At 46.2% G+C, this 26,171-nt stretch overlaps 2 protein-coding genes across 2 annotated transcripts; both read right to left on the bottom strand.

Moving 5' to 3' along the window:
* Positions 1-4,536: 4,536 nt before the first annotated feature.
* FAM220A (family with sequence similarity 220 member A) lies at positions 4,537-6,225 on the bottom strand. The gene is given in 2 exon segments (XM_045461007.1): positions 4,537-6,003; positions 6,006-6,225. Coding segments are annotated over 2 exon segments (774 nt in total). The 3' UTR covers positions 4,537-5,449.
* LOC123589227 (small integral membrane protein 10-like protein 2A) lies at positions 4,537-24,295 on the bottom strand. The gene is made up of 2 exons (XM_045461011.1): positions 23,843-24,295; positions 4,537-6,306 (listed from the first exon to the last, which is right to left on the bottom strand). Exons 1-2 carry the CDS (start codon positions 24,026-24,028, stop codon positions 6,286-6,288), a joined length of 207 nt encoding a protein of 68 aa, XP_045316967.1. The 5' UTR covers positions 24,029-24,295; the 3' UTR covers positions 4,537-6,285.
* Between the last annotated feature and the right edge of the window lie 1,876 nt (positions 24,296-26,171).

Below are 26,171 nucleotides of genomic sequence, written 5' to 3'. Positions count from 1 at the left end.
TTTTCATTTATTTTTAATATTTATTTTTGGGAGAGCACAAGCAGGGGAGGGGCAGAGAGAGAGAGGACAGAGGATCCAAAGCAGGCTCTGTGACAACAGGCTGACAGCTGTCAGCTCGAACTCACGGACCGTGAGATCATGGCCCGAGCCGAAGTCAGATGCTTAACCAACTGAGCCACCCAGGCGCCCCAAAATGTTGAAATGTTTTTGTTTTTTATGAAAAAAAAAACTTTTAATGTTAATTTATTTTTGAGAGAGAGACAGAGTGCAAGCAGGGGAGGGACAGAGAGAGGGAGACATAGAATCAGAAGTAGGCTCCAGGCTCCCAGCAGTCAGCATAGAGCCCGAGGCGGGGCTCGAACTCACGAACTGCGAGATCACGCCCTGAGCCGAAGTCTGACGCTTAACCGACTGAGCCACCTAGGCACCCCCCCCCTCCTTCCATGTCATCTAAACAAGCAGCGGTGCAGAGTGCTGGCAGACTTCCGTGTAATAGGAGAGAAGTTTCCAGAGTTAGAACATGGAGCCTATTTCCAAATTCTCAAACAAATTACTCCTTTTCCAAGAGCAGAAACAGAAGCCTCAGTAGGCAGGAGACCAGCAAACAGGATAAAACACTGAAAGCATTAAACAGTTAACTGCAGAATTCCCCTCTGCCAATACTGTGGTGAGGCAGCGACACCCTAGAACAACTCCTTACATTGTTACTGTTACGTACCTACTAGAACAACTCCTTACATTGTTACTGTTACGTACCTAAACAATTTGAAAACCGTAAAGAGCTACTCAAGATACCACCAGAGTAAAACCGCAGCAAAGCCCGCTCTTGCTCCAGGAAATAACTCATCTGTTTACCAGAAGGAAACAGCACTGACGGACTCCTCAGACCCAATGGGGACGTGCCACAAAGATGACTGGGGCGCCTGGGTGGCTCAGTCGGTTAAGCGTCAGCTTCGGCTCAGGTCATGATCTCACAGTCTGTGAGTTTGAGCCCAGCGTCAGGCTCTGTGCTGACAGCTCAGAGCCTGGAGCCTGCTTCGGATTCTGTGTCCCTCCCTCTCTCTGCCCCTCCCCGGCTCGTGCTCTGTCTCTGTCTCAAAAATAAATAAAAATATTTTTGAAAAACTATGACAATGCGCAGGTCGGATCCAGTGGGGCTGCCACACGCCATCCCAATTCACCCTAAACACTTCCGTTCCACCATATGCCGCCGCAAAGCAAGATCACCTGTCCCAGGAAAAAAACGTATCCTGTGAAGATGGCCTATCCTAAGCAGCAAGCCCCTCTGCACACAGTCTTTTCTAGTCAAATTTCAGTCATGCCAACATACGGCTCAACAAAGCCTGCAGGGCTTGAAGCATAAATGGAAGTACACAAATGCCTTTTAAACTGATCTGATTGATCACGTTTTGGTAAAAATAAAATTGGAAAAGAAGAGGTTAACATTTTAGAAGGAAAGGGAGCCAAGTAGAAGCAAACCATCCTATTAAATCCAAGGTCTCAGGGGGCACCTGGGTGGTTCAGTCAGTGAAGCAACCGACTTCAGCTCAGGTCATAATCTTGCGGTTCATGGGTTCGAGCCTCGTGTTGGGCTCTGTGCTGACAGCTCAGAGCCTGGAGCCTGCCTGGGAGTCTGTGTCTCCCTCTCTCTCTGCCCTTCCCCCACTCATGCTCTCTCACTCTCAAAAATAAATAAATGTTAAAGTTTTTATTTTTTAATTTCAAGGTCTCTGGGCGCCTGAGTGGCTCAGTCAGGTAAGCATCCAACTCTTGATTTTGGCTCAGTTCATGATCTCATGGTTGGGAGATCGAGCCCTGCATCCTGCTTAAGATTCTCTCTCTCCCTTAGGGGTGCCTGGGTGGGTCAGGTGGCTAAGCATCTGACTTCGGATTGGGTCATGACCTCGCGGTTCGTGAGTTCAAGCTCCACGTCAGGGTTTGAGCTGGCCTGGAGCCTGCTCGGGGTTCTGTGTCTCCCTCTCTCTCCATCGCTCTCCCACTCAGGCTCTCTCTCTCTCAAAAATAAACATTAAAAAATATTTCTCTCTCCCACTCCTTCTGCTCCTTCCCCACTCATGTGCATGCCACATGCTCTCTCAAATAAACAAACAAATAAATAAATAAAATCCTAGGCCTCTAACTTGAAATGTCTACACTGAATATGGTATCATTTGGGGTGTGTTTCAAAACTCCCACCACTAGCCAGTGCTGAAGAGCAGTTTCTATCTCTGAGATCTTCTAGTTTAGAAGACCCTTAATTCTATCTCCTTGGAAGGGTTAAAAAGGAGAATTTTAAGTTATTTGAAAGGTTTAAAAAGGCAAATATTTTAATTACCTGTGGGAGAATATAGGGAGAATTCTACAGTACATTTCTTTTCTATGTGAAACTGTGTACAGTAAATGGTCTGTGTGAAGTTTTGAATACAGTGATTTACAGCAAGCTCCAAATAACACATGCTTGGTTATTTACAAAACCACTCATCATACAAGGATCTATTTCAATGCAAGTTTAATATTCTTTATAGGCTTGCAACTAACTCCATAATCACCTCAAGACCAATGTTAAATTGGTTCTTTCATTCCAACATTAAAAATTATGATTTCCAGGGGCACCTGAGTGGCTCAGTCAGTTAAGCATCCAACGTCGGCTCAGGTCATGATCTCATAGTTCCTGGGTTCAAGCCCGGCATCGGGCTCTCTGCTGTCAGTTTGGGAGCCTGGAGCCTGCTTTGGATTCTGTGTCACCCTCTCTCTCTGCCCCTCCCCTGCTAATGCTGTCTCTCTCAAAAATAAACATTAAAAAAATAAAATATAAAGAAAAAAATTATGATTTCCAAAAGTGAATAACCAAATCCAAGATTTTGTACCATGGGGAGTGTTTCTAAATTTAAAATGATTGGGGCGCCTGGGTAGCTCAGTCTGTTCAGTGTCTGATTCTTGATATCAGCTCAGGTCATGATCTCACAGTTAGTGAGAATGAGCCCTAGGTCCGGCTCCATGCTGTCAGTGAGGAGCCCGCTTGGGATTCATTCTCTCTCTCTCTCTCTCTCTCTGTCCCCCAGCCCCACTCACTCTCTCCGCTCTCAAAAAAAACATTTAAAAAATATTAAAGAAAAAAGTTACTGTGGGGGCATCTGTGTGGCTCAGTCAGTTAAGCGGCCGACTTCAGCTCAGGTCATGATCTTGCGGTCTGTGAGTTCGAGCCCGCGTCGGGCTCTGTGCTGACAGCTCAGAGCCTGGAGCCTGCTTCAGATTCTGTGTCTCCCTCTCTTTGACCCTCCCATGTTCATGCTCTGTCTCTCCGTGTCTCAAAAATAAATAAAACGTTAAAAAATTTTTTTTTATTTTTAAAAAGAAAAAAGGTTATTGTGAAGTTTCCTCAAACCAGAATTCAGAAAAAAAACATACCTAGGGCAGCTGGGTGGCTCAGTCAGTTAAGGGTCCAACTTCAGCTCAGGTCATGATCTCACAGTTTGTGGGTTCGAGTCCCACATCAGGCTCTGTGTTGACAGCTCAAAGCGTGGAGCCTGCTTCAGTTTCTGTCTCTCTAGCTCTGCCCCTGCCCCGCTCAGGCTCTCTCAAAAATAAACAAACATTAAAAAAAATTTTTAAAAACCACATACCTTAGTATATAACCACATGAAGACATCCCAGTTTTGTTTTTTTGTTTTTTTGTTTTTTTTTTTTCAGTTGATTTGAGAGAGGGCACAAGCGGAGGAGTGGCAGAGAGGGAAAGAGAATCCCAAGCAGGCTCAACGCTGACAGCACTGACAGAGCCCCAACACAGGGGCTTGATCTCACAACCAACCTCAATATCTTGAGGCCTTTTTTTTTTTTTTTTTAACATTTATTTTTGAGAGCGAGCGACTGAGTGAGCACACAGCGGAGGAGGGGCAAACAAAGAAAAAGTGGGGCAGAGGATCTGAAGCGGGTTCCACGCTGATAGCAGGGAGTCCGATGCAGGGTTCAAACTCACAAACCACGAGATCATAACCTGAGCCGGGCAGATGCTCAACTGACTGAACCACCCAGGTGCCCCAGATATTCCAAATTTATTAACCTAGCATCTGGTACTAAATAGAGAATTCCAGATTTGTTCTTTGCAATTGGTTGAAAATGTATACACTTGTAACTTATAAAACAAAGGAAATAAAACAGTCGATGGGTCATGGAAAGTTCTGTCCCAAAGGAGGAGACTTAGTTTAAAACAAAGGTAGGGTGCAGGGGAGGGCTTTCCCTGTGTCCTCGCCTCACCGTCCATCACTGACCCCAAACAGGGGGTCCTCTAACCAGGGTTTTCACTGCCCCAACCATCCTTCACCCTGGCCGTGATCGTGGTGAGCACCGCCCCAGAGAATCACAGCACCTCTCGCTATATCCTGGGAGGAAAGTGAGAGCTGAGTTCCGACCTGGCTTCTCGGTTTTTCAGGCTTTGCTTCTGGTCTTCTAAACCAGCAGCATACCTGGACTGGCGCCGAGAGACTTCTCAGTACGAGGAAGGCAGCGTTGATAAAAGACAAGGGGAGCCAAGGCTATACACACTTAAAATAAGACATTTATTATGCTAAGTAACAAGTTTTCATTTTTCACTTTCCCAAAACACTGAAACAGCACACAAACGGATACAGGCAATTGATAGCCCCGAAAACGGTGAAGTCTCACTTTGGGACTCCTTAAAAACTCCACGCGCTGAAGCGACCTTTATATCGAAGTTATCAACAACCAGAGGCGTTACCTCAGAAAAAATGTTAGTATAAGAGATACCTCCACTCCTAGGAACTGGAACCTTCTTGTAAGGGAAACACTAGGTCCGTCTCTCCCCAGCTGAGCTGCAGCAGACAAGTCCCAAGCTTGCTTTTATTTTAGGCGACACTGGTAGGGCTCCCAGTTTGAGAAAGGACTATACTAAAAGTACATTTAATATTGCCACGTTCACTGTAGGGCCTCCATTAAATGGCGTTTCAAGTGGAAGGAGAGGAGACGTGAGGATAGAAGTCAAATTGTGCTGCAGCCCAAAATTATTCTACAAAATGCGGAAACGGGGACAGCTGTCAACTACGGAGGGGCTGGCTTGTACAAACAGCAGCCGAGCAGACGGCCTGGGGACACAGTACCTGGGGCAGTAGCCCTTGGCAATGAGTGCTGAAGATCCATAAAGAATTCTGTTAAGTCTTCACGTTCTAACCTGATATTGATATGGGATGTATTAATGTTCTCCTTGAAGTGGCAGCCCGATACTCAATGTGTTTTGAGCACAATTTAAAGCAGGCTCAAAAATCTCCTCCCGCATCAACAACTTCCCAGGACTTTCAATTCCACTTCCTTTGCTCACACCAACTGAGGCAGGAACCTCACTGCCCCGTAACAGGCATCCAGACCAGTGTCGAAGACATCATTCTAAGACAGCTTTTAAAATTAATCTCACTACTTTTATTGTTGTCCTCGCACCTTAACTACGGCAAAACGGATTCGCTACCTCCAAAGCTGGTAGAGCCAGCAACCCTGGTGTTGTCTGCAGATCGGCTGAGGGACTTCGTACACGTGAGAGCGTTTTCTCGTATTCTGTTTGCTCTGAAAACGCAGGCTTTGAACAGCCAAGGAAAACACATCCTGTCTCATCAGTCAGGAATACTTCGGGGCGTGCGCTCAGCAGGGTCGACCGGACGGGACGCAGGCAAGACAGTTCCAACTCGGAGCCTTGCCCCTCTAGAAGAGCACTTGGCCGGTCCTCCTCAGAAATCCCCACTTCTGACCGTTTCCGAAGGCACGGTAGTCCTGGCCCCCAAGGCTCTCCTTTGTGGCACCATCTTCTGTGGCTGTCGCTGGCCCTGGGCCCTCCTCCCAGCCAGCCCCTCGCCAGAGCTCCCCCACCCCAACACGACACCCCAGCACAATGCTCTCCCGCAGGAGCACAGGACAGATCCACAGTCTTGCTCTGGGCCGCCGCGGGAGCTGAACTTCTTCTTAGTGATTCTCTCAAACACGGAACAGCTTTGTTGCCCTGTGAAGCGAGAGGCTGACCTCACTCAGAGCGTTTTTCACTTCCGTTGACAACTCATTTTGTGAAGTTCCATCTACATCACCCACAGGCACGTGCATCCGGGAGGACGGGCAAGGGCTCTCCCCCTGTGCTCCTTCAAGTCCACACGGCAACTTGTCTGAGTCCCCTCCTGCCCCCTTCACCTTCCCGGGGCGGGTGCCCAGAGCCCCCACTCTGTCCCTCATGCTGCGTGTTCTCTGGTGTGGTAGCCTGATGACCTGCCTTTGTCAGTCAGCAGAAGGCCTTCAATGGATCTCAATATGAACCTGGAAAAGATAACCAAATTAACGTATTATTAGGAAGACAGAGTCTTAAAAGAGCCTGCACACATCAGGTAGTTTCCTGACAAATATGAAGATCTCTTGAGCTGTCTCTGGTACCAAGGATTCCTACGTTTTGATAGAAAACAGGATGGGGGCGCCTGGGCAGCTCAGTCAGTCGAGCGTCTGACTTCAGCTCAGGTCATGATCCCATGGTTGGTGGATTTGAGACCCACGTCAGGCTCTGTGCTGACAGCTCAGAGCCTGGAGCCTGCATCGAATTCTGTCTCCCTTTCTCTGTCCCTCTGCTGCTCACACTCTGTCTCTCTCTCTCTCTCTCTCAAAAATAAGTAAAACATTAAAAAGAAAAAAAAAAACAGGATGACAACCTACCAATTAGAGATCATAACAAAAAGAACAATATTAAAAAACAAACCAAAAACATCAGTGCTTTATTAATGCAGTGTTTCCTAAAAATACTTACTTAAAAATAAGAAAAAGATACACTCTTAGGCTTTGTACTTTTCAGAGCTAGTTATTTCTGTAGGTTCAATAAAAATTGGTCCTCTCTCTAATCAGAATATAATTAAGTGATTCAATTACGCAAACCAAGGCCTTACCTGATGTGTGTCCTATTTGAGAATGATTCTCAGTGACTCAGGCACGACAAGCCACTTTTAAGGAATCAAGGTCAACTTTATTTATGGATCTCATGTCTACAAAGCCCTCTCAGGAAAAGCCAGCGTGGAGGGGTCCTGGCATACAACATCATGGCCTCAAGGTGGTAAGGAACAGCTGGCAGGTCAGGAACCGCAGCAAATTTTGGAGCCTTGGTAAGAGAATAATTTACCTGACTTTATAGGTACTACAAGTAAAAATAAGGAGGAGAAAGTTTCTTGGGCTTAGGCATCTGACTGTGGCTCAAGTCATGATCTCATGGTTTGTACGTTCAAGCCCCCATAGGGTGAACTCAAGTCCTGCTTCAGGTAAAAAAAACAAAAAACAAAAAACAAAACACAAAAACAAGAAAACAAACCACGAGCCCCACACTAGGTGAGCTTGAGCCCTGCTTCAGGTGAACACTAGCCCCATTGGGGTAAAAACGCGAGTCCCACTTCAAGTGAGCCCTGCTTCTATCTCTCTCTCTCTGCCCCTTGTGGAATTCTCTCTCTCTCTGCCCCTCACTCACTTGAACCCTTTCAAATAACAAACACCCAATCTTAGATTCTGCATGAAAACTTCAGGACAGAAGTTGATTTGTGACCTCAGTGTTGTTCAAGAGCAAACTCAAGGTGGCCCATATGGCTAACACTCTTGCTGCACCTGCAACCCTAATGGGAGCAGCCTTTTTCTGTTACCAAGAGCAATATTTCTTTGACATCATTATGCTCCAAACGGAAAAGAGGTCAGGAAAGACTGTGAAAGGCCATGAAATAGACCCGATGACAGGGCGCCCTGTCCAGTGCATCCTTAGGGTTATCTAAGTTTACGGGGCCCTACTCCTTTCTCTGAGCTGCTTCACAAACTCTGTAAGTTATAGAAAATATGAGAAGGCAATTTTTTTTTTTTTTTTTTAATTTTAGAGAGAGACAGCATGCAAGCGGCAGAGGGGGCAGAGGGGGAGAGAGAGAGAATCCTAAGCAGGCCCCATGCTCAGTGCAGAGCCTGACATGGGGCTCAATCCCACAACCCTACGATCACGACCTGACCTGAAACCAAAAGTTGGACCTTCAATCGACTGGGCCACCCAGGCGCCCTGGCAAATTATTTCTTATCCAAAGAAATAAACGTTGTGTCCAGAGGAATGCAAATGATTATTCCCCTGTTGATACAAATTTTACATCCACTTGTAACTTCACTGTGGCATTCCTGATAACGTATGTTTTGTCTAAATTCTCCTTTAAAATTTTTTTTAACGTTTATCTATTTTGGGGGCAAGACTGCATACACAAGTGGGGGAGGGGCAAAGAGAAAGGGGGACAGAGGATCTGAAGCAGACTCTGTGCTGACAGCAGAGAGCCCGATGAGGGGTTCGAACCCACAAACCATGAGATCATGACCCGAGCTGATATCAAGAGTCAGACCTTCAACCAACTGAGCCACCCAGGCACCCCTAAATTCTTCTTTAAACTGATCATAACATCTCAACAGTTCCCTCATTAACGAGTTAAAAAAAAATGTTGACCTGGGCTCCTTTATTTATTTATTTTTTTAACATTTATTTATTTTTGAGACAGAGAGAGACAGAGCATGAATGGGGGAGGGTCAGAGAGAGGGAGACACAGAATCTGAAACAGGCTCCAGGCTCTGAGCTGTCAGCACAGAGCCTGACACGGGGCTCGAACTCACGGACCGCGAGATCATGACCTGAGCCGAAGTCGGCCGCTTAACCGACGGAGCCACCCAGGCGCCCCGACCTGAGCTCCTTTAAAAAACAACCATAACCCCAGAGCATCAATACATGTAAAATAAAGAAATACATAAATTGTATTTAATAATTTTTCTAAGAGACTAGCCTAAGGGGCATCGATCTAACAAAAACGCACAACTCTGTTGGGAAAAGGAGGGATGCAAAAGTGAGGCGTGAGGCAGAAGCCGGTGAAAGAGCTGACACTCATCTCCCCCAGTAAGACAAAGACAAAGCCTAAGAGTGAAGAGTCCAGAAGCAAAAACACAATGTAATTCCAAGACAGAGAAACACGCACCAGGAGAACCAGCTGTAGCTGAAAGGCTTGGCACCGGGGACAGAGAAATGGGAGGCAGAAAGCTGCAGTTTCTTGAACTAGGGGAACTAGGAGACTCCTCTAAGCTAGAGGAGTGTGTGTGTTACATTTTTTGAAAAGTTAAAGAGGGTACACTGGGAAGGAAATAAACAGGTATTACTGGAGGCTGAAGCAGGAGCAGAGAGCTAAGGGATGGGGCCGTGGAGGCAACAGGGGCTCACGAGAGGCAGTGGCCACAGTTCAGGGAGTGTGGCCTCCATCAGCAGGTGATGGAAAGTCACTGAGGGATCTTCTTGGGCTGGATGTGCATTTCAGATTAATTACTTGGCTGCAGTGTGGTGGCTAGACTGGACAAGAATCACGTTAGACCAATTAGGAGGTTATTCCAATAGTGCAGGGAAAGAAGTGAAGCTGTGAGGGAAGGGGAGAGATGGGGTATTTTCCCAGTTGGTGGCTGACAGATGGCAGAAAGAGAGACAACCACAGGTTTCTCTGATTTTCGATTCTGGGTAACGAAGGTGTCATTAACAGAGAATGTAAAGGAGCAGCAGGTCGGGAGGAGCATCAAACAGCTCAGATGGGGACACAAAGAGGCTGACTATGGGAACTGGGCAAGCAACTGGATTATTAATCAAGTTGTGAGCTCAAGAGTGATGTCAGAACTGAGGACCTAGTTCTGAAGTCTCCAGCTCTGGGGAGGTAGATAAAATGATGGCCCTGGTAAAACACGTCCAAAGAGAAGACAGAAAGATGGTACGATACAGAAGGCCGGGTCCGACCAAGATCTAGCGCGGGGCCCACCAGAGCCACCAAGGAGGAAGGCACAAAGCACCTTGAGAAACTCATGGTCATAGACACCAACGGCACTGAGCGCTTCAAAAAGAGGGTGGTTAGTCGTGTTTCTTACACAAACAACTTAGCTCCAAGTAAACGCTAAACTTCATACAGTCTTCTAGTCTAGCAGTTGCTAAATGGAGTGATCCCACCTCAACGAACAGAGGAGAAAATACCAGATGACCTGTGTCTAGTTCATTTTATCTCATTGCCCTTTTAACTTTTTCCATGTTTTACAATATATACCTTATTTTGGTAGAGCAAAATGTATAGTTCATAAATAAGTACATACATCTCTATTTGTAGGGCATGCTCAAAACTTTTTACCAATAGGGGCGCCTGGGTGGCTCAGTCGGTTGGGCGTCCGACTTCGGCCCAGGTCATAATCTCACAGTTTGTGAGTTTGAGCCCCGCATCGGGCTCCGTAGTGACAGCTTGGAGCCTGGAGCCTCCTTCGGATTCTATGTCTTCCTCTCTCTCTGCCCCTCCCCAGCTCATGCTCTCACTCTGTCTCTGTCAAAAATAGATAAACTAGGGGCGCCTGGGTGGCTCAGTCGGTTAAGCGTCCGACTTCGGCTCAGGTCATGATCTCGCGGTCCATGAGTTCGAGTCCCAAGTCAGGCTCTGTGCTGACAGCTCAGAGCCTGGAGCCTGTTTCAGATTCTGTGTCTCCCTGTCTCTGGCCCTCCCCCATTCATGCTCTGTCTCTCTCTGTCTCAAAAATAAATGTTAAAAAAAAATTAAAAATAAACTAAAAAAATAAAACAAAACAAAAAAACCCAACTTTTTACCAATAGAAATGTGACCATTTCTGTACAGACCTGATGAAAATGTATTTGAACAGTATAAAGTAATACACAAATGTAAAATACACTTTTTTTTAACTGATCTAACGTTATATTAGTTTCAGGTGTATGACATGATTCAATATTTGCAAATATTACAAAATGATCACCACAAGTCAACATCCATCACCACACATAATCACAATTCTTTTCCTGTGATGAGAACTTTTAAGAGGTGCAATCTTGTAAGTATGGATTCTGGGGACAATTCAAAACCAATACAGCTGACCCTTGAACAACACCGGTTTGAAATGCACAGGTCTTTTTCAATAAATATAGTACAGTTCTATAAAATGTATTTTCTCTTCCTGAAGATAAAGTTTTCTTTCCTCTAGCTTACTTTTTGTAAGAATACAGTATATGATACAAAATACATGTTAATCAACTAAGTTATTGGAAGGTTAGGTTTGGGGCGGGGGGGGAGGGGGGAGGGGGGTCAAATGTATATGTGGATCTTCACCTGCACAGCAGTCAGCATTCCTAAGCCCCCACATTGTTCCAGGGTGAAATGTACTTTCAAAGTTCACCACCTCAAAATCTCATCAGCTTCCCTGGCCAGTTCTTTCAAAGTAACTTTGCAAAAAGCACATTCTTTCAAACCTTCCATTTACTTTACTGATTTGAAATGTACTAAACGAACATTTTTTCTGAAATTGAAGCATTCTCAAATATATTTTTAATACATATTAAAATAGGTTTTAAAAAAATTCTTAAGAAAAAAACACATCATTTAACAGGGGCCAACTCTCAGGAAAATTAGTTCTAACCATTTTTAGTATGTCCTTGTACTAGAACTTAGTGCCGTTCAGAAAGATGGAGATTTTCCAGAATTGTGTTAAAATACTTAGCTGAGGTACCACTAAAATAATCACATATTTATTAATGCTACAACAGGTTTTTTTAGTTTATTTATTTATTTTGAGAGAGCATGCACATGAGAGGGGTGGGGAGAGCAGAGAACAAAGGATAGAGAATCCCAAGCAGGCTCTGCACTGTCAGCACAAGCCTGATCCCATGAACCTTGAGATCATGACCTCAGCCAAAATCAAGAGTTAAACACTCAACCAGCTGAGCCACTCAGGCACCCCTAGAATTCTTGTTTTTTTTTTTTTTTTTTAAGTTTCTTTATTTTTTTTTAGTAATCTCTACACCCAGCATGTGGCTCGAACTCCCAACCCCAAGGATCAAGAGTCGCATGCTCTTCTGACTGAGCCAGCCAGACGCCCCGATAGAATAAACTGTTCACTGAAGATCTACTTCTTTAGTAAATTCAGTAATTGTGTATTTAATCTCTTGACAAAAGTACTTCAGGTCCAGGAAAACATTTTGGCTCTGATTCCTCAACTAGCTAACTCTTCTGATATTAGACACACACATTACTTAATAACTTTCAAATAACTTCTAAGCATGCGGTCATTTATGAAATATTGTTTTATTGAAGTAGTTAGATGAGTTTCAAGTGTCCAACAAAGTGACCTGACAATTCTATGCATCATGCTCTGCCCTGCAAGGGTGGCCACCATCTGTCATCATACAACACTATCACGGCACCACTGACTATGTCCTCTATGCTGTACCTTCCGTGCCCGTGACTTAATCACTCCGTAACTAGAGGCCTGTACTTCCATCCCCCTTCACCCATTTTTCCCATCTCTCCGAGCCCCTCCCCTCTGGCAACCATCAGTCTGTTCTCTGTATTTATGGGTCTGTTTCTGCTTTCGTGTATTCATTTGTTTTGTTTTTTAGATTCCACATATAAGTGAAATCACATGGTATTTGTCTTTGTGAAATATTTTTTGTAATTTATTCTCACTCCGTTACATACATATATATATGTACATTATGTTGTACCCAATAAAGTACACAATTATACAGTTATACACAATTATACAGTTAACTGTCCTTGTCCCTAGAAATCTCATTTCCACTCCCCAATAATAAGCAACATAAACTGTGGCAAACAAACTTATCCCCCAAAATGTTGACCATCAGAATGAAGGAAGGAGTCTATTTTGAAGTTCAAGACAGTATGATTCAGGAAAAATCAAGCACAATACTGGAAGTAAATTCTTGAATGTACTCCCTCACCCCACATCCCCCCACAAAAAGATGACAAAGGTTGAAAATGGAACCACAAGACCAGAGGGGCGATGTGCACAGGGCAACAGGATTATCTGGGTATGCCCATGATCTCCAGTCCAGACACGAGAAATCATCTTCCACCAAAATCCTTGCCTGCTGGACGAAGCTGACCCGCTGCATAACAATAGGCCTGACCCAATTAGGCAGCTGCTGCCCTCTCGGACTGCTGTCACCTTACCTTCTCTAACCTGAGCTATTAATGGCCTCAGGGACCTGACAGTCTGGATACACTGCTCCGTAAACTAAAAATATCCTGGCCTCTATGCTGCTGAAAGCCAGCTGGCAAGGCTATTCCCAAAGGGGGCTGGCGAGAAGACAGCTCAACAGCAGGGTTGGGACAATGGGCTTGGATTGGCGTCCTGCCTTACAATGGCTCACAAACACGCTCCAGGCCCATCCTGGCCTCGCCCGGCTTCCAGACGTGAACATTCGCAGACCTTAACATCGCTGCGCTCGACTAAAACCATCAGACTGAGCAAGTGGCCAACACACATTCCTCAAATTGCTACCCAGCTTACGGGCACCAGGCTGGCTCAGTCGGAAGCGCGTGCAACTCCTGATCTTGGGGTCGTGACTTCAAGCCCCATGGTGGACATGCTGATTACTTAAGGAAATAAAAACTAAAATCTAGGGGCACCTGGGTGGCTCAGTTGGTTAAGCATCCGACTCTTGATTTCAGCTCAAGTCATGATCTCAGGGTTCGTGAGTTCGAGCCCCACACGGGGCTCTGCGCTGACAGAGCAAATCCTGCTTGGGATTCTCTCCCTTCCTCTCTCTCTGCCCCTCCCCTTTTCGCACATGCTCTCTCTCTCTCACACACACAATAAATAAACTTTTAAGTTTAAAAAAGTAAAACTGGGGAGCCTGGGTGGCTCAGTTGGTTAAGTGTCCAACTTCGGCTCAGGTCACGATCTCGCAGTCCATGAGTTTGAGCCCTGTGTCAGGCTCTGGGCTGATGGCTCAGAGCCTGGAGCCTGCTTCCGATTCTGTGTCTCCCTCTCTCTCTGCCCCTCCCCCGTTCATGCTCTGTCTCTCTCTGTCTCAAAAATAATAAAAAAAAATAAACATTAAAAAAAAAATTAAAAAAGTAAAACTTAAAAATTGCTACCCTGCTTAGAGGATGAGAAACAGAACAACTCAGTCATGTCCACATTAAGCTGAATCATAACCACAGGAAGCACTGCGAGGGCAGAGTTCCTGTCACTAATCACTCAGCACATCCCGACCATACCTGCCCTTAAGAGCCAACTGTGCAGCTCTCACTAGCCACCGCCCTGTGTCGTCCTCCCCTCACCCGGACCAAAGGCACACTCACACGTCCGAGGGCCAGGCTGTGTCCCGGCTCGGGGGCCTCAGACAGTCCTCTGTCCTCACGGTGCTGTGAGGACTCAATGTGTGAAAGCGCCTGGCGTCCCCTCTGACCGGCCTCACATACACAGCTGTGGTCAGCACCATCGTCGACACTGTTTTAGGGGATGAACAATAACAACGCGGCTGAGGGGTTCTGTAAAGCAGGACACACAGCACTGCCCGCTGATGGCACCGTGTTAAGTGGCCTCAAAACACACCAGTGCGTTTCCGTGGAGGGGTAGAAGCCCAGACCCGGCTGCGGTGGCCGACCAGCGAACGGGGAGCACCCGGAGTTACCCCCTGCATCGCCGGAGGAAGCAGAGTACGAGAAACCCCAGGGGAGGGCAAGCTGGGTGTTTAACTCGAAAAATTATTCACAAGGGCATATAACCTTTCCTCCGGGATTCTACTCCTACGATTTTCTGCTACAGATTCAACGTGTAAGTGTTCACTGAGCCCCGACACTGAGCAGGACTGTTCTAGGTGCTGGTGTTAGGACAAACAGGGCTCTTCTCGAAGCTTACACACACACAAGTTAACATACACGCAAGGACAAAAATGTCATTCACGCCAAGTTTTGATGGCAGTGCAGTTTGGATCCGTATCACAATATATATACATATTTACCAGAATAAAATAGGGCTGAATTCCTCATAACCTAAGAGTCGGGAAGGCCTTCTGACTAGGACAAACCCAAAGGTCAAAAAAGATTATTAAATTTAACTACATAAAAATAAAGTTCGGGGGTGCATGGCTGGCTCAGTCATTGAGAACGTGTAACTCTTGATCTAAGGGTTGTGAGTTCAAGCTCCACACTGGACTTAGGTAGGGAGGAAGGTAGGGAGGAAGGGAGGAAGGAAGGAAGAAACAAGATTAAAAAATAAATTTCAGTATGTCAAACACACACCATAAAGGCAAATAGCTAAAACAAAAACAAACAAAAAACCTTTTCAACAAGGCTCTAAGAAATTGAGACCACCACCAAAACCCAACAGAAAAATGGGCCAAGAACATGGGTAGTTCACAAGAAACATGATTGAGTCTCTCTCACACACCATGTCTTTTAAGGAAGGTGTGTTGGCTCAAACACCAAAATACACCACATGGCAAGGGCCTCCCAGTATCTCCCCTGCTGATGAGATGCCTTGGCCCGTTTCCCTCCAGCATTCCCAAGAGTCTCCCTGCTTCCGCCCTCAACTGTGGTGTGCAGGAGTGACCCTTGTGAAATGGTTCAAAACAGGATTATTGTTATACAATAACTCCTAGCTAATGTCCAAGAGAAATGAAAACATGTCCACACAAACCCTGTACGTGAATGTTCCCAAGGAGCATGACTCGTAACAGCCCAAAAGTGAAAACAGCCTGGATGTGCAACCGATGGACAGAAAAGACCAGACGAGGCTAAGGAAGTGTCACTGATTGGAGGAGACGCAACAACTAAATGCAGTGTGGGGTCCTGGAACAGAAAAAGGACATAGCAGGAAAAACTGGTGATATCCAAATAGTATCGGACTGATGTTCATTTCTCAGTTTTGAGAACTGTGCCACGATACAGTCATCCCCCCAACATTAGAAGGTGGGCAAAGGGTCTATGGGAGCCCTTGGCACTCTTTTCACAACTTTTCTCCAAGTCCAAGCATTTCAGAGTAAAAGTTAAAAAGCAAAACAGTGATCCAGTCTGAGATTTTTTAAAAAACGCCCCAGGGTGGGGTGAGGAGACGAAGATGGTGTAGGCCTGAGGAAAAACGTAAAACAAGATGAGCAAAGAGCGGAGCTTTACTGAAGACGGGTGATGGAGACATGCATATATAGCTACTCTATTTCTGTGTATATCTGAATGTTCCAATAAAGCTTTTAAAAAAAAATGGTCCTTTAAAAAAGTAAATCACATTAAGTCACATCTCAGTGAACCATCTCCCATTTCACGCAGAGTACAAGCCAAAGTTCTTGTAAAGGCAGGAGCCACCGTCCTATAATGCCTTCTCCCCAGTTTGTTACCATGATCACAGAACAACAGAATTAAGAAGAGACACTCAGAGGGGCGTCTGGCTGGTTCAGTCAGAAGAGCATGTTACTCTTGATCTCTGGGTCATGAGTTCAAGCCCCATGTGGGGTGCCAAGATCACTTAAATAACAAACTTAAAAAGAAAAAAACAAACCTTTATGACAACATTGACACGATATCCAAGGATGTGATTTTTCTAGCAATCACTTTAAAAATTGTAAAATATACATTAAATTTATCATTTTAACCACTTCCGAGAGTAGTTCAGTGGCATGGAGGACATCCGCACTGTTGTGAAACCATGACAACCATCCGCTTCCCGAACTTTTTCATCTTCCCAAACTGAAAATCTGTCTCCATTAGACAATTCCCCATTCCTCCCTTCCACCAACCCCTGGCAAATGCCATTCTACTTTCTGTCCCTAGGAATTTGACTTCGCTAGGGATCTCATGTAAGTGTCCTTTTGTGTCTGACATTTCATTTAGCATAATGGCTCAAGGTTCATCCGACTTATAGCAGGTATCAGAACTTTATTCCCTTTGAAAGCTGAATAATATTCCATTGTACAGACACAATCTGGTTTATCCACTCATCTGTGATGGACACTTGGGTTACGTCTACCTTTTGGCTCCTGTGAGTAGTGCTGCTGTGAACCATGGAGTACAGGTGTCTAAGTCCTTGCTTTCAAATCTTCTGGGTACATCCACAAAAGTGGAATTTGCATCATATAGTGATTCTATGTTGAACTTTTTGAGGAACCACCAAGCTTTCCCCACAGCAACTGCACCACTTTACATTCCTACCAATAGTGCACTAGGGTTCTAATTTCTCCACATCTTAGCCAGTATTTTTTTCCTTTTTAAAATTTTATTATAGCCATCCTAATGGATGTTAAGTGGTACTCTCATTGTGGTTTTGATGCGCATTCCCCTAAAGACTAATTTTCCCCCCAGCATTGGCTTTCACTGCCTCCCTGGCGGAGAGGAGGCATCCTGAGGGGGTGAGGGGGGCGGGGGGCGGCTGGGACAGGGAAGTATTTCTCAGTCTGTGAGGACTGTGACTCATATGTGTACCTGGGGCCATGAGTGGAGGCTCTTGGAAGCTTGGCGTGGGGGTTCCCAAGTCTGGGTTGGGAAACTCTGCCAGTAAGAAATGAGCGGTCCCTCACCCATCAGGTCTGTGATGGCCTCTGGGGTAGGAATGGTTCAAAGGGGCTGCAGGTATCTCAGAGAGAGAAGCTGACCACCCCCCCCTCCCCCCCGGCCACCTGCAGGGCCGGGGCTAGGAACAGGGCATGGCCAACGGGGCCATCACTTTTCTTATCAGATAAATATGATTTGCATCTTCTCCCATTCTATAAGTTGTCCTTTTCACGCTTGATAGTGTCCTTTCACAAACAAAATTTTAAGTTTAATCTTAAAGGAGTCCAATTTATCTACTTTTTCTTTTGTTGCCTGTGCTTTGAGGAAGACTTTCCCCTATGTTTTCTTCTAAGAGCTCTTCAGGGGGTGCCTGGGTGGCTTAGCGGATTAAGCATCCAACTTCGGCTCAGGTCATGATCTCAAAGTTCATGAGTTTGAGCCCTGCATCTGGCTCTGCGCTGACAATGTGGAGCCTGGAGCCTACTCCAGATTCTGTGTGTCTCTCTCTCTCAAAAATAAACATTAAGAGCTTTTCAGTTTTAGCTTATGTGTTTAGGTCTTTGATCCATTTTCAGCGAATTTTTATATACAGACTAAGGTAAGAGTTCAACTTCATTCTTTTCCACGTGAAAGCAATTCATTTTTATTGGTCTTTACAATGCTATCAGAAGGTACTATGGTCTGAATGTCTGTATCCCCCCCAAGATTCATATGCTGAAACCCTAACCCCCAAAGATGATGGTATTAGGAGGCGAAACCTCTGGGAAGTGTGTAGGTCATGAAAGGAGAGCCTTCACGAATGGGATCAGTGTTCTTACAAAGTGGCCCCAGTGAGAACCCCAGGCCTGACCAGGAGAGGACAAGTGAAAAGACACAGGCTTATGAGCCAGGAGGGGTCTCACAAGGGCATGGCCATGCTGGTGCCTTGGTCTCGGACTTCTGGGTGTCCAAAACTGGGAGAAATAAATGGTTGTTGTTTGTAAGCCACGCTGTCTGTAGAGGCAAAGAAACTGGTCCTTCTCCACAGGTCATCTGAGAAGCAATGCTCAGGCTCCCTCCTGACTTGGGGCCGCTCCTCCCAGTTTGCCACTGACCAACACATTTATGAAAAAATGGGGTCTTGTTTGTTTGTTTTTGAGAGAGAGAGAGAGAGAGAGAGAGAGAGAGAGAGAGAATGTGCACACACATGAGGGAGAGCCAGAGCCCAAAGAGGGGAGGGGCAGAGAGAGAGAGGGAAAGAATCTCAAGCAGGCTCCATGCCCGGCGTGGAAACCGACACGGGGCTCAATCTCACGACCCTGGGATCATTACCTGAGACGAAACCAAGAGTGGGAGGCTCAACTGGGTGTTACATGTAAGTGATGAATCACTGAATTCTACTCCTGAAACCCTTATTACACTATATGTTAACTTGAATTTAAATAAAATTAAAAAAACAAAAGAGAGAGTCTCAACCAACTGGGCCACCAGGCATCCTGAAAAAAATGCTTTAACTTTTTTTTTTAGATTTATTTATTTTGAGAGAAAGAGAGATAAACCATGTGAGCAGGGGAAGGACAAAGAGAGAGAGTCCCAAGCAGGCTCCACACTGTCAGTCTAGAGCCCGATGTGGGGCTTGAACTCACAAACCATGAGATCATGACCTGAGCCGAAATCAAGAGTCATGTTCAACTGACTGAGCCACCTAGGCGTCCCGAAAAAATGGTTTTTAACCTTACTTTTCTTCACTTTATATGTGGTTGGTATCTTTTAACATTAGTAGACATAGATCTAACACATACACTTTAATATCTGCTTGAGCCGTTATAGGACTTTGTGTGAGACTTAAAAATAACTTGATTCAAGGATACAGGTTTTCACTATACTATTTTTTCAAATTTTATATAGGTTTCAAAGTTTTTTAAACCTATTTCAACCTATTTACATAGGTTACAAATTTTTCAAAAGTTTATAAGAAACAAACCATGATTCAAGCATTCATTTGAATTGCATAGTATTTTTCTGTTTCCTGCATGTTTGGTATTTCTCATCTCAAAGTATATAGTTGTTCCTTATTTCAGGAGCTGGAACAAATTCCTAACTGAGTTGATGATTTTGACTTGGCCTCTTAAGATTTCACAAAGCTTTTAAGTTTATACAACGTTTTCTTAATATTCTATCATTTCCTACCAATCAAGCAACAGAATAAGGCTCCTTTCAAGCTGCACTTGACCCTGCAAGGAAGATCCTGGGATCTTTACTTTTTTAAATTGTTCAGACACAAGATCATCTAGTCAGAGTCAAAGCCGAAGTCCTTTCAATGCCCCTAAACCTCTCTGTCCAAGTCTCCTGGCACCTGCTTCATGCACCAGCCTCCTGCTGTTCTAGAACACACGGGGCTTGCACCAGCTGTAGGGCCTTCTCTGCCCTATGAGAGTATACGAGATACTCTTCTAACCTAGACATCTCCCTGTCTCCACGGCTAAAGCCCTCACTGCCTTCAAGGTTTTGCTCAAATGCCACCTAATCAATGAAACCCACCCCCTCTATTTAGAACAGGAACCAGCTCCCCCACCCCACCTACACTCCACACTCCAGAATTCTTTTACCTGATTGGAATAAATGAGTACAGATTTTCAAGTGATAGGCAAACAGGAAAACACGGAGCTGTGGATTTAGAAAGTTCATCAGAAGGGAGACTAGGACAGAGCAATCAGGAGCAGCCCAGGAAAGGGGCCGCACAGAGAGGAGCCAGAGGAAGCTTCCCTGGGCTTGCTCAGCACAGGGCAACGTGGCTGACGTGAAGGAAGACCATGACATTGCACAGTGTGACAGCTGTCATCCACCTTCACCAGGTCTTTTCCTTCACCTTTTTGAGGCCTTTTTAATGGTTCTAAGAATCTGGTGACCAGGGCCTAAGATACTCAATTCTTCCCATGGGCGGCAGAACTGCAAAGTTGGAGGCATAACTTGTTACGAAAGTTCTCAGCACAATCTATCATCTTGCTTTTACTACATTTAGTGTTCCGGATGGATTCTTAATTTTCCACAGCCTTGTATTTCAGATTCTGTATAAATAAGCAGGATGCTAAGGACTCTAGCAGATTAAGGCTTGCTTGCAAACAATATTTTAAAATCATAACCCTTCTCAGTTTACAAAACCCTTTTGCATCTATTTAATCATCTTTCACGTTAAACAGACGTCAACCTCCTGAGAATGTGTCACTGCCCCACAAGCAAATGATGTGGGGGTCCTAAGTAACCAAGCGGGAATTAGCATCCTTTACTCCAGCGCCCCTGTAACGGAGAGGATGGGTACAGGGTGTTCTGAGTAAAAAGGCGTCAATGACCTGCGGCTGTCCTCTTGCTCAGATTCTATTTCCCACGGCACTTCCCTTTACAAGAGGCTGAAATCATTAAACCCTTAAATCAGGTAAGTTAGTAATTGTCCACAAATGAACAGAAACTCTAAACCTACAGGGGCATTTAAAGCAGCAGCTGTGGGGCGCCTGGCTCAGTCGGGGGCCCGACTTCAACTCAGCTCATGGTCTCATGGTTGGGGGTTCGAGACCTACATTGGGCTCTGTGTTGCCAGCTCAGTGCCTGGAACCTGCTTCGGATAATGTGTCTCCCTCTCTCCCTTCCCCCTCCCCCACTCATGGCCGGTCGGTCTCTCTCTCAAAAATAAATGTTAAAAAAATAAATAAAATAAAGCAGCAGATGTGACTATCACAGGAAAGAAAAAGTTCCCCCACCTCCACCGTCTCCGTCTCCCCCTCAGCATGTGCTGGCTGCTGCAGCACTTGATCAAGCCCAGCAGCAAACCTAAAATCCTCACGCAGTTCTTAGTGGACCCGGTGACCACTTTGTGCCTCCCTCGCCCCCCACTCACCCCTGAACTGAACAAGCCCACACTCTACTCCCGCAGCTCAGCTCCCGGGATTCTCTACCGCCATGCTCCACCTGGACTATTAACTGGCACCAAATCCCCCATTCTGGGCTTTGGGGACTGGTGCATGTTGAGCTCTTGTGAGTGCCCAAACCACTCCAAATAAAGCTCCCTTCCCTCCTCTTATATGCATCTACCCTCGATCCTAACAGTGCAGATTCCTTGTTATGAAATTGGTACTTGAGTAACAGTTCCAGAGATTCTCAAACAACTACCAACCAGTGAGACTTGGAAACCCTAAGCATGATGTTAGAAATGGAATTCTTTAAGAAAAAAAGAAATGCTATTTAGAAATGGAATTCTTTATTCCTTACTACTTAAACAGGCAAGGCTTCAATACCCTTGCAATGAAGAGAGCAAGTGCAAAATCATACAGATAGGGTGATCACACAAGTCCTCTCTGAAATCAGAGCTGAAGAGCGAAACTGTATCAGCATTCAAAGAACCAAAGGAAGAACAGCCTGTGCAAATGGCCAGGAGCAGGAGAGTACGAAGAGTACGGAAGAGTGTGAGAGAGAATAGTAAACAAGGAGAAATTCAAGTGAGAAGTTAAGAGAGGCAGGCAAAAGCCAGATCTGCAGGATAAAAATGCATGAACTACACTGTGCACCATGAGAAGTTTTGTTCTGTTGTTTTGTGGGAAATGGCATCTGTGTTTAAAAAAAAAAAAAAAAAGACTTGTCTACTGCCTGGTGAAAAATAGATGGTCCAGGTGAGTGATTATGGTTCTTTGGACTAGGGGGTGGTCACAAATAGGTAACTGGACATATGACAAAGGTGATTTTTATTATTTTAGAGAGAATCAGAGTGTGAGTGGGGATGAAGGGGGGAGAGAGAGGGAGAGAGAGGGAGAGAGAGGGAGAGAGGGAGAGAGGGAGAGAGAGGGAGAGAGAGGGAGAGAGAGGGAGAGAGAGGGAGAAAGAGGGAGAGAGAGGGAGAGAGAGAGGGAGAGAGAGAGAGAGAGAGAGAGATAAAGAATCTTAAGCAGGCTCCATGCTTAGCATGGAGCCTGACATGGGGCTCAATCCCACGACCCTGGGATCATGACCTGAGCCAAAATCAAGAGTTGGATGCTCAACCGACTGAGCCACTCAGGCGCCCCTTTTTAATATTTACTACTTTTTTTATTTTTTTAAGTTCTTGTAATTGTATATATAACTGCAAAGCATTAATGCAGTTCTAGACTAAAGGTTCCAAAGCGGGAACTTGGGGGTCAAATATAGCCTGAAGCCATGTTTTGTTTTGGCCAAAGTTTACTTTTTTTAAACTTGAGCTAATCTAGTATCAAAAAATCACTATTTCCAATTTCTCTTGGAAATCACTAGATCTGGCAAACAACAGTTGGCTGGTGGCAACTGGCTAGAGCACAGGCTTTCTGGTTTACCCCAGTCCCCACACCCAGCACACTTGACTCGTTCATACCACCTGCTGGAAAGATCTTCCGGTCTGGTACCTTAGTTAACGGATGCCACAAGCCCTCATTTACATAAAAATACCCCAATTTGGATCTTGAAGTAGATATGCAGGTTCATCTCATCTCACCTTGACACAATTTTGATCAAGAACTGGTTTTAAGTAGCCTACCATCACCAGTGATAGGCACCCAGAACCTAAAGGTCCAGGCACAGAGATAATTCCATTCTGATAGAACCAAACCAGGGTGAGGAACAACACCCACACGGTCTGAACGTGCCTGGTCCTGCCACTCAGGCTTCCTCATTTTGCACACCAGGAAGCAACACAAGTACTGTCAGACTGTAAACTCCGGGAGGGCAGGAACCTGTGCCTCCTCCATCAAAGCCTGAGCCAGGCACCCCAAGCTGTGTAAACGGAATCCAACAGGAGTTCGGTATTTAGCCATCTATGACACACCTGTAAAGGAATACTTCTCAATCTGACAACTTTCCATCCTACTAGCAAAAGACATCGCTAATTCAAGGGATGTAAAACTGTCATTTATAGCAAAAGTGATCTCCAGGGTTCCGACTGTGTGTCTACCATTTCACATCTGAATAGTTTTGGGACTCTGAAACGTTTTGCGTCTCTGCCTCTTCCACTTAATAATGTTCCCTCTTCACCCTCACCCCACCTCCACTCCGACCAGGAGAGAGAAGATACATGTATCAAAACATCAACTAATCCTTTCAAGTTTCACAAATAATCTTCTGAAAAGCTTTGTCAAGTTTGGTAACTAGCAGACTCAACCACAACCCCATCTCGCAAACCCAACCTTTTGCAACCTTCTGGGCACAATTTCCTCTCCCGGGCCTTTCCACCGGTGCCAGCATCCACCATCCCTGCGGACCCCACGCCCCAGCTGTAGGCCCTCAGCCAGGGCAAGCCGCTCCACCCCGCCCGCAGCCTCCTTTGCAGAGGGAACAACAATAACCTCCGAGGATCTTTCTCCCGTGGGGTGCAGGAGAAATGCACGGTGGTTGGCGTACACTCAGCATCCAGCTTGGCAGTTCCTGTCAGCATCCTCGCCGTCCGGGGAGGGGAGGGGAGGGCGACGCGGGCGGTCCCGCGCTCGGGAGGGTCACGGGAGGGGACCAGGCGAGCGCGGCTCACTCACCTGCAGGCGGACGTTGAGCATCATGGAAGCCACGATGTAGAGGTAGGGGAAGTTGATGCGCAGCCGCCAGGCCAGGTCGAAGAAGATGAGCAGCGTGCGGGTCAGCCCCTTGCAAAAGACCCCATAGGAGCGGGCGGCGGCCGAGCGCGAGAGGCGGACAGCCAGGCCCGACAGAGCCGCCGCCATATAGACCGGCGCCCGCCGCCCGCCCGCCGCGCACCGACCGGCCGCGGACTCGGGCCGCCCGGCGCTCCGAAGCCCGCCCGCCCTCTCGGCGCCGCGTCGCCCCCGGGCCTCCGCCCGGGCCGCTGGGCCGCGCTCGGCGCGCTGAGGGAGCGAGGGAGGCGGCGGCGACGCCAGGGGCGGGCGGGCGGCGGGGAGCGGAGTCCACGCGTCACACTCGGGGAAGCTCCTTCGCGAGCCGCCGCCTGGTCCCAGCCGGGCCGCGCGGCCTGACGTCACAATGCCCGCGCCGCGCCTGCGCACCTCTGCCCCGCCCCCTACCCCGCCCCTTGTCACCTTCCGCAGGTGAGACGCGCATGCGTGGGCAAGGAGCGGCTGGATGCTCCCCCAGAGTCTGATGCGTTGTCTCCGTCTGCCCCCTAAAGGTAAGTAGGAAAATTAAAATACACGAGAAGGTGAACAGTGAATTTTAAAGGGTTGTACAGTGTCAGTGTTTTGAGTCCTGCGGAACTGTACACTTAAAAATTGTTAAAATAGTAAGTTTTATGTAATGCATGTCTAACCGCAATTGTAAAAATGGCCTGAGGGGCAGAACATGCTCCCCGCTTAGATTGTTTCAGGACTCCAGCCATTGTTGTTCAACGTTAACTGATGTAAAATTTAATCTTTTTTTCTTGTTTTAAATGTTTATTTATTTATTTTGAGAGAGTGGGGGGGGGGAGGGGCAGAGAGAGAGGGAGACCGAGAATCCCAAGCAGACTCCACGCTGCCAGCACAGAGCCCATCGTGGAGCTCCATCTCGCCAACCGTGAGATCATGATCTGAACCGAAATTAAGAGTCGGATGCCCTGAGCCACCCAGGAGCCCTTAAAATTTAATCTTTAGGGGCGCCTCGGTGGCTCGGTCGGATGAGCGTCTCACTTCGGCTCAGGTCATGATCTCAGGGTTTGTGGGTTCGCGCCCTGCATCTGGGTGTGTGCTGATAGCTCGGAGTCAGCTTCGGATTCTGTGTCTTCCTCTCTCTCGGCTCCTCCCTTGCTTGCACTCTCTCTCTCTCTCTCTCTCTCTCTCTCTCTCTCTCTGGAAAATAAATAAACATTATTTTTTTTTAATTTTGATCTTTAATAATTATGATATGAATTAAGCCCCTAATGTAAAAAAGTAAAAATATTGAAACTTACAAAACTTCTAGTATTCTGGTTCAGGGTGTTTTGTTTTCTTGACAGTGAGTTTTTACATTCATACTTCAGCATATAGGCTTCTATCAAAGATTTTCATGGTGTGAAGGTAGATGCTTTATTTCTAGTTTCAGACAAAGTATTTCATGTCATTACTTCTTGCTACCAATGAAAGTCTGGGAATTTGATACAGGTGAGGAAAAAACGAGTTGCACTGATGAAATTAAAAGCAAGCCTTGGGGTGCCTGGGTGGCTCAGTCGGTTAAGCGTCTGACCTTGGCTCAGGTTATGATCTCGTGGTGAGTTCGAGCCCTGGCATCGGGCCCAGGCGTCGGGCTCTGTGCTGACAGCTCAGAGCCTGGAGCTGCTTCAGATTGTGTGTTTCCCTCTCCATCTGCCCCCCCACCACCCATGCTCCGTCTCTCTCTCAAAAATAAATAATAAAACATTGAAAAAAAATTAAAAGCAAGACTTTAGCCCTCTAAGAAAATTAGAAAGCAACAGTGTGAAAATAGATTTTTTTTTTTGAAAATAGATTTAAATGCAAAATTGCGGGGCGCCTGGGTGGCGCAGTCGGTTAAGCGTCCGACTTCAGCCAGGTCACGATCTCGCGGTCCGTGAGTTCGAGCCCCGCGTCGGGCTCTGGGCGATGGCTCAGAGCCTGGAGCCTGTTTCCAATTCTGTGTCTCCCTCTCTCTCTGCCCCTCCCCCGTTCATACTCTCTCTCTGTCCCAAAAATAAATAAACGTTGAAAAAATAAAAAATAAAAAATAAATGCAAAATTGCTTTGCCCCAAAATGGGTTTGCAATAGTACTCATTTATAGAAGTCATTTAAAAATTTTCTACCCTGAGGGGCACCTGGGTGGCTCAGTTGGTTAAGTGTCCAACTTCAGCTCATGTCATGATCTCACAATTTGTGAGTTGGAGCCCTATGTTGGGCTCTGTGCTGACAGCTCAGAGCCTGAAG

Source organism: Leopardus geoffroyi, chromosome E3, assembly GCF_018350155.1.
Source record: "Leopardus geoffroyi isolate Oge1 chromosome E3, O.geoffroyi_Oge1_pat1.0, whole genome shotgun sequence".
Lineage (NCBI taxonomy): Eukaryota > Metazoa > Chordata > Mammalia > Carnivora > Felidae > Leopardus > Leopardus geoffroyi.
The sequence above is the reverse complement of the archived record's forward strand: the minus strand, read 5'-3'. Positions and strand labels throughout refer to the sequence as shown.

Coding starts and splice junctions, on each gene's coding strand:
- LOC123589227 (XM_045461011.1), bottom strand. CDS start 24,028: ATGGCGGCGGCTCTGTCGGGCCTGGCTGTCCGCCTCTCGCGCTCGGCC. Junction 6,307..23,842: donor TGCTCAACGTCCGCCTGCAG/GTGAGTGAGCCG, acceptor TATCTTTTCCAG/GTTCATATTGAGATCCATTG.